We start from the raw sequence: 9,943 nt of genomic DNA on the forward strand, positions 1-9,943 counted from the left end.
ATTGAAGGCTTCGAACTCGAGAATTCAACTTCAAAACCGGTAAAAGAAAGAGCAAAGTTTCCAAGCTTTTATACCTTGCAGAACGGGAGGTTATCGAGCAAGATTGAGATTGGTTTGACGCAACCAAAAACAGAGGAAAAAAAAGGTATAAATCAATGTTAAATCGGGATAGATAACTCGAGTAAGATATGACTTGAGTTCCCAAAACAACATACTAAATTTTTATTGCTTTGGTATGTTTGAAATTCTTGAGATTAATATGCTTAGTATATATTGAGTTATAGAAAAGCATGTATTATGAGTCTTTGGTAGAGGCGCCAAGTCAGTGGACGTTTGGTTTATATCGATGCGCTTAGAAGAAAGATCGACTCCTATTTTAGACACTCGATATAGTGTACCGAAGTCCGGGAATAGGGACATACCACCACCTCGAATGAGAGAGTAGGTGGGAGATTTGTTACGTTTTTATTCAAACCGGGATCCCTAGATAAGAGTCGAGTCAAATATTAAAAGTTAAAGAGTTGGAATTAAAGCTTTGTATCGATTTATGTTTTCTTAGACTATGATGCATGTTGTTTGACAAATGTTTTATGCTTTTGTATATGCTTGTATGAAATGCATGTATACGTTGTTTATACTGGGAAATATATTTCTCACCGGAGTTATCCGGCCGTTGTTGTGTTTGTATGTGTGCATGGCAACAGGTGGGACAGGATCAGGGTCGAGAAGAGCATGAAAGATCGAGATTAGAGTGGTGATCCAGGCTTAAATGTAAATCTGGTTGTTCAACACTTGAAATGTGGTTGATAAACACTAGTTTGTTATGACTTTATTTTGAACAAGTTTTGTATCTTTGATCATGTTGTAGATATTGAACTTGATCTTGTAAATTGAATAAGATGGAGCATAACTTGTTGTAATATTTTAGACACTTGTTTATGAGGGGCTCGATTTAAAAAAAAATTCGACCATGCTTATTTAATTGATCCATTTAATCCTAATGATGATTTAGAAAAATGAGTTAGCGCCCGGGTCCTCACATCAACTCCAAAGTGATTCTTCCAAATAATTTTTTAATAAGCGTTACCTATATTGGTTCGGTTCGGTTGGCCAGTGACCTTGTTCTTCATTATGTCTTATATGTGCCACAATTTAAATTCAATTTACTCTCCATCACTTCTCTCACTAAGTCTCTTTCATGTTCAGTTTGTTTCTTCTCTGATGGTTGTAAAATCCAGGATATCAACCAAGTCAAGATGACTGGTATGGGTAAACGAGTTGGAAATCTATATGTGCTGAGCAAGTTGGAAAATGCCTTATCTCCAGTTGTTTGTACTACCTCTGTTGATCTTTCACATTTATGGCATTTTCGCATGAGACACCCTTCATTTGTTAAACTTTCTACCTTAAGTAAATACTTGGGTTCTTCCTCTGTAAAGAAATCTCATACACCTTGTTCCATTTGCCATTTATCAAAGCAAAAATGTTTGCTATTTATTTCTCAAAATACTGTGTTTGATGTGTTTTTCCAGCTTTTACATATATATGTTTGGGGCTCCTTTAGTCCAGTTTCTGTTGAGGGTCAGAATATTTCTTGATCATAGTGGATGATCACAGTCGTTTCACTTGGACGTACATGCTAAAAGCGAAGTGTGACGTCCAAAATTTATTTCCAATCTTTTATCAAATGATATATACTCAATTTGGTGTCAAATTTAAGGGGGTTCGGAGTGACAATGCTCCAGAACTCAATTTCACAAACTTTTTCCATCAAAAGGGGATTGTTCATTTTCACTCTTGCGTGGAAAGACCACAACAAAACTCTGTTGTTGAGCGAAAGCACCAACAAATCTTGAACGTGGCTCGAGCACTTCTATTTCAATCTCATGTTCCAAAGGTCAGATTTTCCTTACCGTTGTTTACTTGATCAACCGTAGTCCATCAACTTTACCAGCAAATAAGTCGCCCTTTGAGTTGTTGCACCTTAAATTACCCTCTTATTCCCACCTGAAAGTTTTGGCTGTTTATGTTTTGCTTCAACTCTTGTATCAGCTCGATTATCCTCTCGGGCCATCAAGTCTGTATTCATGGGTTACCCACAGGGCTACAAAGGTTATAAACTGTTGAACATGGAGACTAATGAGTTGTTTATCTCACAGGATGTTATCTTCCATGAATATTACTTTCCTTTCATAGACCTCCATCCTTTTTTGATTATTCTTCTATTTTTTCTGACAGTGTAATACCCGTTCATGACTCTCCAACAACCATTCCCAGTGACTTGCAAAAGCACATTAGATCCAATAGCCTCATCCATACTCCACATCATCTCCACGACTATCATTGTTTCACCATTGCATCCAACCTTCCTTACCCAACGGCACATCCTTTGTCTGTCTATCTTAGTTCACGTAGACTTTCACCTCTTTTTTCTGCCTTTGTCAACAATATATCCTCCGTCTTTGAACCAGAACAATATTCTCAAGCTGTTGTTTTTCCTGCGTGGAGACAAGCAATGGTTGATGAAATCAGTGCCTTAGAAGCCAACAACACTTGGTCAGTTATCTCCATACCCCGCGACAAATCTGTTATTGGCTGTTGTTGGGTATATAAATCCAAGTTCTCTGCCAATGGTTCCCTACAGCGATACAAGGCGCGTTTAGTTGCTAAAGGTAAACGCAACAAGAAAGCATTGACTACCTTGAAACATTTTCTCCGGTGGCCAAACTTGTGACTGTTAAAGTCTTGTTAACTTTGGCTATTGCCCGAGGTTGGTTTTTAATCCAACTTGACGCTAATAATGCTTTTCTTCACGGTAATCTCTTGGAAGAAGTCTACATGTCTCTGCCCCAAGGGTATTGCAGAGAGGGAGAGATTCTACCACCAAGTGCTGTGTGTAAACTCCACAACTCGATATATGGCTTGAAACAAGCATCGCGTCAATGGTTTGCTAAATTTTCTGCTACACTATTAGACATCGGCTTCTTACAATCTCATGCCGATAATTCATTATTTTTCAGGACAAGAGGAAGTGTCTTTGTTGCTCTATTAGTTTACGTTGATATTGTTGCTGTTGCCATCAATTGCGAGAAAGAAGCAAATGAATTGAAGATATATCTTGACAACAAGTTTCGGCTGAAAGATTTGGGAGAATTGAAATATTTTTTGGGCATAGAGGTGGCTAGATCGCAATGCGGCATCTCCATTTGCCAACGGAATTATGCTATGAAATGACTCACAAAAGCAGGTCTCTTTGGATGTAAACCGAGATCCACACCAATGGATGCAAACACCAAACTTTCTCTTGACGACGGGGAGTTGTTTCTGATTCCCTTGCATATAGAAGACTAATTGGTCGCTTGATATATCTCACAATTACCCGTCTCGACTTGACTTATGTTGTAAATAAATTGAGTCAGTATGTTTCTAAACCACACTCATCTCATATAGAAGCAGCGTTGAATGTTTTGAGGTATATAAAAGGGACAATTGGGCAGGGCCTGCTCTATAAGAATGCATCTGATCAGAAACTCAATTTCTTTTCGGATGCCGATTGGGGCTCATGCTTGGACACACGAAGGTCAGTCACATGCTTTTGTGTGTTCCTTGATGAGTCTATGATATCTTGGCGATCAAAGAAGCAGCAAACTGTCTCGAGATCCTCTGCTGAAGCGGAATACATGGCTATGACAGCAGCGACTTGTGAGGTTATGCTGATTAGAACGTTACTTAAAGATCTAGCAGTTGAAAATAATGAGCCATCAGTGCTGTTTTGTGACAGCTAAACTACTATACATATTGATCTTTCACGAGCGGACTAAGAACATGACATTGATTGTCACATTGTACGGGAGCAAGTACAAGCAAGAGCCATTAAGATGATGCATGTTTCTTCAGTATTGCAACTGGTAGACTTTGTTCACAAAAGCATTGCTCTCCTCGCGTTTTAAGGATCTACTAGTCAAGATGACAGTTCATAACATTCATTCACATATTGAGAGGGAGTGTTAAATGCAGTAGTGCTTATATAGTAGTTCTTATGTGTAGCTACAGTCAGCATAAAGTCAATACATTGTACACTGTAAATAACAAGAGTTGGTTAGTCAATAACAATGAATTCACTCTTGTATAGTTCTTCATCTTTTCTCGCAGCTTGAGCTATGCGCTTTCTATCAATGAATTTATTCTCCTAATATTTATGTTTTAATCATACACGGTATAGTTGAACGCTGCACATATTTAATATCGATAAAAGCAAGTTTAATTGATTGTGATTCAAATAGCTAAACAAGTAAATAATAATTAGAACACACACACGTACATAATTCATTCAAGGAACATGGATTAAATCTCGTGAATTAATTAAACCCAAAATCAAACATCGCAAGAACACACAAATCCATTGATCATCATGTTTTTCAAACATACGGTATCGAATTCGCATCCGGCAGAAGAAGAGAATTACAGGATCGCGCTTATCTTCGAGGCTTCATTAATTTCTTCAACACAGAGGGAGAGACTAATTTGATTGCGTAAGCCTTGCGTGATCTCAAATTCTCACAATCTTGGCGGCTTTAACCACCGGATTCTCCTTCGCGATTGCCTCTCTCCCGGCGAATTTGTAATCGTAGCTGCAGTCGTGCCGGTCGGAATACCGATGATCGGCGCAGAACAATTCACCGCACCGGCACCTGAACCCGGTCAAACCGACCTTCCTCCGGCAGCCGGAACACCTGTTGACCTCTCTCTTCACCGGATGCGCAGCCTCCGTCAACACCTCTGTTTTCGGATCTCCAATCGTTTCAGCCGGATTCGAGGTCCTCCCCGGCGAAGACTTAACGGATGAGCCAGATCTAACGGCCTCCTCTCCAAACACGTGATTTATCAGCTTCGCCCCAGCTCCTGACGCCACAGGAGCAGCGGCGGAGGTAGAAACAGCTCCGGCGGCGCTTAAACATTTCTGGCAGAGATTATTCCCGGAGTTATTACCAGCAACACCGCATTTGACGCACAAAACGATCGTTTCAGGTACGACCTTGAATTCAGCCTCCTCTTTCTCCATTTTCTGCGCCATAAAACTCCAAATTTCAAAGAAAAGAATCAAAATCCCCCCCTTCAGTTCAACAACAATCAGATCAACCAAATTCAAAGAAGAAATAACCGATGGAGAATTTCGAGAATGGATGGATTAGAAATGAAGGCAGGGGAAGGGGTAGCGGGGGGAATTTGAAGGGGGGAAAGTCGGCAATGGTGAAGCAAAGATGACCACATAGATACGCGTAGAAGCCAACTTGGTGGGAGTGGAATTGACGCAAATGACCTTGTGATTTTTCGGTGAGGTTGTCTCTAGATTAGCTCTGACGTGTTATTGCATGCAAAAGCGTCACCATTGGCGGATATTTTAATGTTGATGGTGACAAGCACACATTTTTCTCTCAATATCTTTATTATTATTATTATTATTATTATTATTTAAATATGAGTCTATGTAATATATGAAAACTACGAAAAATAATTAATTCTCATTTATATTCTTATAATTAATCAATATTACTGGACCGACGTACTTATACAGTATTTTTTATAGTTTATTTGATTTATATTTAAATAAAAATCAAAATATAATTATAAGATATAATGAGAAACTAGGCTATAATTTTGATATATAAATTAAAAAAATAAATAAATAATGAAAAAAAAATCAAAGTAGGACATTTAAATAACTACTTAAAATTATTTATATAATAAATATATTTAATTATTATATAATTTTTTTAAATCAGTTGAGATCATATTCAAATAAGGATAATAATTCTACCATTAAATTGAATTATTTATCATTGCATATTTGTATTCGATAAATTAACATAGTGGAACTCTTACTAATAAAAAAATAAAAAAATATTAAAAATAATATATATTTGTATATAAAAATTTAAAGAATAAATAAATATATTTCAAAAAATAAAATATATTATTTATTAGATGAAAATTTTAATTAAAAAATTAATTATTTTTAAACATTTTAAAATATATTAATACTATATTTCTAATTAATAATAATAATATCGATGTATGGACAATCAATATATAAAAAAATTGTGAGGCCCGGGGCCGAAGAAGGCGGGGGTGATCGCCGGTGCCATGAGGTTGCACGGACAATGAGCGGCTCCTGGCAGGCTTCTAGGTGGAGGAAACATGAATGAACCGATCCTACACCGAAATGAGAGGGATTCCGAGACTGTTCAATGTAATGGACTGTACAGTTGAAGATGGCTTAAAATATTTGAAATGTACTACTCATATCACGAATGTGCATCTTCTTTTCGATAGCTCATCACATAAGAACTCCAAAGTTAAGCGTGCTTGACTTGAGAAAATTTTGAGATGGGTGACTTCCTGGGAAGTTTCCCAGAGTGCGTGTGAGTGAGGACATAAGCACGTTGGAAAGACTCGTCTTGGTACAGTGAGGACAGTCGTCAAATATGGGACGTTACAAAAATCATCATGACATTCTTTACTGAAAGTTGAAATACGTGATATTATATAAATATTTTATAGTTTATTTAATATTTTAGAGCATATGGAGAACTAGGTATAAAAATGTAACACAAAATTCAAAACCGTAATCGAAATGAAATGAAATGATACGATCAATGCAAAAATTTCACGAGGTGTTATATACACTCCACTTTTTTAAAAATACGCTTTATATTTTTTTTAACTCTAATTGCCTAATATATCCTCAAATTATTTTTTAAATATAAATATACAATATCTTTTATATATTTTTCTTTTATTAAATATAAGAAAATATCAAAACAAATTCGCAAAAACTATTATGAGACTGTCTCATTAGTCAATTAATGAGGAATCTTTTATCCGACTCGACTCATAAAAAAAATTGTTTTATGTCAAAATTATTAATTTTCAATGAAGATATGTACTTAGTCGACTTATCCAATTGATATACATATGTGAGATCGTCTCACATGAGACGTACTCAAACTAATTTAGGTAAAAAAAATTATTTTAATTATTTTTTTCTAAATATATTGAAAAACAATTTAATTAGACTATTTATATTTAATATTTTTTAAATATTGTAAGACATTATTATTTTACAAATAATTGTTTTTACTTATTTATTTATTTATTTAATTTATTGAAGTACAAAAATAATTTTAAATACTTATGTAGTTCATAATTATTGTATATATCATTGTAGATTTAAGTTTTCAAAAAAAATTCTTTAGTGACTGTATTTTTCATTTGTTATTCCTAGTTATTAAACCTTTAGCAATGATAATTCAGATGATTGTTTACTACTACGATGATTAAATAAAAGCTCAACGAAATAATTCATAAATTAAATGATGACAGAAATAAGCTAAATGATTGATTAAATATTCAAAGATAAATGAATTTGTTGGGAATCTCGGTTCACCTACCCCGTTCATTTACTTAATTCGTTCGACAATGATCTACGTTTTCGATGGGATTTCCTATCCAATTGAACACGCCCTCTTGAGCTATGCCAAACTAATTCAACACAGTGAAGTAATTAAATTTCTTTAATTATTTATCAAGGGTGAATTGCATGTCGTTCTATGAAATCTCCTAGCTTTCGATTTACTAGACTATGACTATCGACATGCATCCAACTTCATATTTATATGTAAATTGTAAATACACGGGCTATACTACTCGTTGCTATCACTCACTCGCAATAAGAAATTGTTATTAAAGTTAGTTACGCTTCAATAACGCAATGAAAATAATAACGCAATCAAGAATAAATCAAAAGTCGATAGATAAATTGACTAAACACGGTTTCGGGGTAGGATACCCTTAAATCTTAACAAATAATGAAATTTAGCTACTCTAATTCATGATCAAAATAATTAAAACAAGATTCAAACTGTAACGTCCTGAAAATTTGAAGGTCCACGTGAACCACATGCATGCAAGTTATTAAATTATTTGGTATTTTATTAAATAGTTTAAAAGCATTAAATACGTGTTTATTTCATTAATTTGTGTTTTAATTTATGATTTATTTAAAGTTCATGCATAATTATTGCATGATAGAATTTATTTCATGAAATTTTAAAAGTGCATTAGGGTTTCTAGATGGATTTCGCACCCGAACGAGGAACGGAGACCGGAGAATTATCAGAAAATTTATTTTTATTACATGATTAATTTTTTTTAATTAATATAAGATGTTTTAAATGTATTTTTTCAAGAAATAGGCTTTGTTGGGTATTTTACCCGTCAGAGTATAATTTTTGACGGTATGCAAATTTTATCGAATCGGGGGGACTTTTAGAGGGTTCAGTTATCATTTTCAAATACTTTCCAACCCGAAATATTTTTCGAGAGTGTGTTTGAATTTAATGGACCTACTTTTAAGTTTATTAGGGCTTAAAACTCTTTTTAAAATTTTAATTAGCAACTATGGCCCATTAATTTATTTGTTAACCATTTAAATAATATCTAATTAACCCTTAACCTAAACATTCCTCCCCCACCAGCCGACACTCCTTCTTTTCAGATTGTTTCTCTCGGTTTCAGCAAGAATTTTCTCAAGAAAGCTTCGGTCACTTCTTTTCCTTGCAAGAATAATTCTTCCGACACTCGTTCTTCGATCTCCTCGCGTCTATAACATCAAGGCACGCAATGTACTTTTCTTTTGCATCATACTCGCTATATGTATGCCGATATGTGTTTTATTATTTGTGGATTTCTCGATCCAGCATGATACAAGGAGCTTTTTCGATTTTTGGCTCAAGTTCTTGCATCCTTTACATTTAACTCACGTTTTATTGCTTGGATTTGAAAAGGGACTGTCGACTTGAACTATCAGGGGGTTGTACACGACTAGGTTGGAAGAATTTAGGTGCTGGAGCCACGGCTTGGTCGCGTGGATTGGTTGTAGGATGAAGAAGGGTATCGGGTGAGGCGTTTGTGCATGGAGGGCTGTGCATGGCTTGATCCCACCCAAGGAGCTGAATCCCTGAGGTCTATGATGGGGCTAGGAGAAGGCTGAGAGTGGCTGGTCGTGGCCCCTATGTGGTTTGAAGAGCTTTTGGCTAGGTGTTCTCGGGTGGGGCGTGGAAGGGGTATTGTTGAGGGATGCTCACGTCCGATAATTTGGTTGGCTTCGGGTGTGGTTTGGCAAGCCCAGGGGTGAGTCCTCGAGCGGGGCATGGTCCAGTAGGGGGCTGGTTCAAGGCGGGTTTAGTCTAGAGGAGGCTAAGCTCGACTTGGCTTAGGTGCGAACGTAGGGTGTGTAGTGTTCATTAAATTCCGGTTCTGTCCAGAAGATTTTTAGGCAATTTTGGGGACCTTGGTGGGTCTGGTATGCGAGGTTTAGGGGCTAATAGGATGTGGTTAAGGTGTGGTAAAAGTTTGGGAAAAATTGGTTAAGTTTCGGTGGGATTCGGTTTAAAACCGGGACCCCGCTCCAAGTTTTAAAACGAATCGGTTAAGTTTGGTATTGGGCTCGAGAGTACGTCTAAGAAAGCTTTTAAATATGTTTCGGGATGTTTTAAGGAGTTTGGTAAGCTTCAGGTCAATTTGAGAGGTCCAGGGGTAAATCGTAAATTTTGGGTTTCTAGGGGCAAAATTGTCATTTTGCACCCATGGTGAGATTTTAGTCGTGACAGCACCCTGAGCACAAATTTATCTTGATTTAAATGTTTATGCAACATGATTATGATTTTTAAGATTTTATGAAATTATACGTTGCATGCTTGGATTTAAAGAAAAATGCATTTGTGCATGATTTTATAAGTGATGAAAATGATAATGTTTTGAATGATGGATATTAGTTATGGCTATCGAAGTATATATAAATGTTTAATATATATATGTAAATGCTGATGATGAGGCCTAGGCACAGTGGATGGGTAATCCTGTCACTGATGTCTGACAGCCG

At 36.0% G+C, this 9,943-nt stretch overlaps 1 protein-coding gene across 1 annotated transcript; it reads right to left on the reverse strand.

Annotated features, from left to right (window-relative positions):
* Positions 1–4,238: 4,238 nt before the first annotated feature.
* On the reverse strand, positions 4,239–5,246 carry LOC142527248 (zinc finger A20 and AN1 domain-containing stress-associated protein 5-like). Its single transcript, XM_075631990.1, has one exon. It carries the CDS (start codon positions 5,072–5,074, stop codon positions 4,550–4,552), a length of 525 nt encoding a protein of 174 aa, XP_075488105.1. The 5' UTR covers positions 5,075–5,246; the 3' UTR covers positions 4,239–4,549.
* Between the last annotated feature and the right edge of the window lie 4,697 nt (positions 5,247–9,943).

The sequence above is a fragment of the Primulina tabacum genome, chromosome 15, assembly GCF_025594145.1.
Source record: "Primulina tabacum isolate GXHZ01 chromosome 15, ASM2559414v2, whole genome shotgun sequence".
NCBI classification, from domain to species: domain Eukaryota; kingdom Viridiplantae; phylum Streptophyta; class Magnoliopsida; order Lamiales; family Gesneriaceae; genus Primulina; species Primulina tabacum.

Coding starts and splice junctions, on each gene's coding strand:
- LOC142527248 (XM_075631990.1), bottom strand. CDS start 5,074: ATGGCGCAGAAAATGGAGAAAGAGGAGGCTGAATTCAAGGTCGTACCT.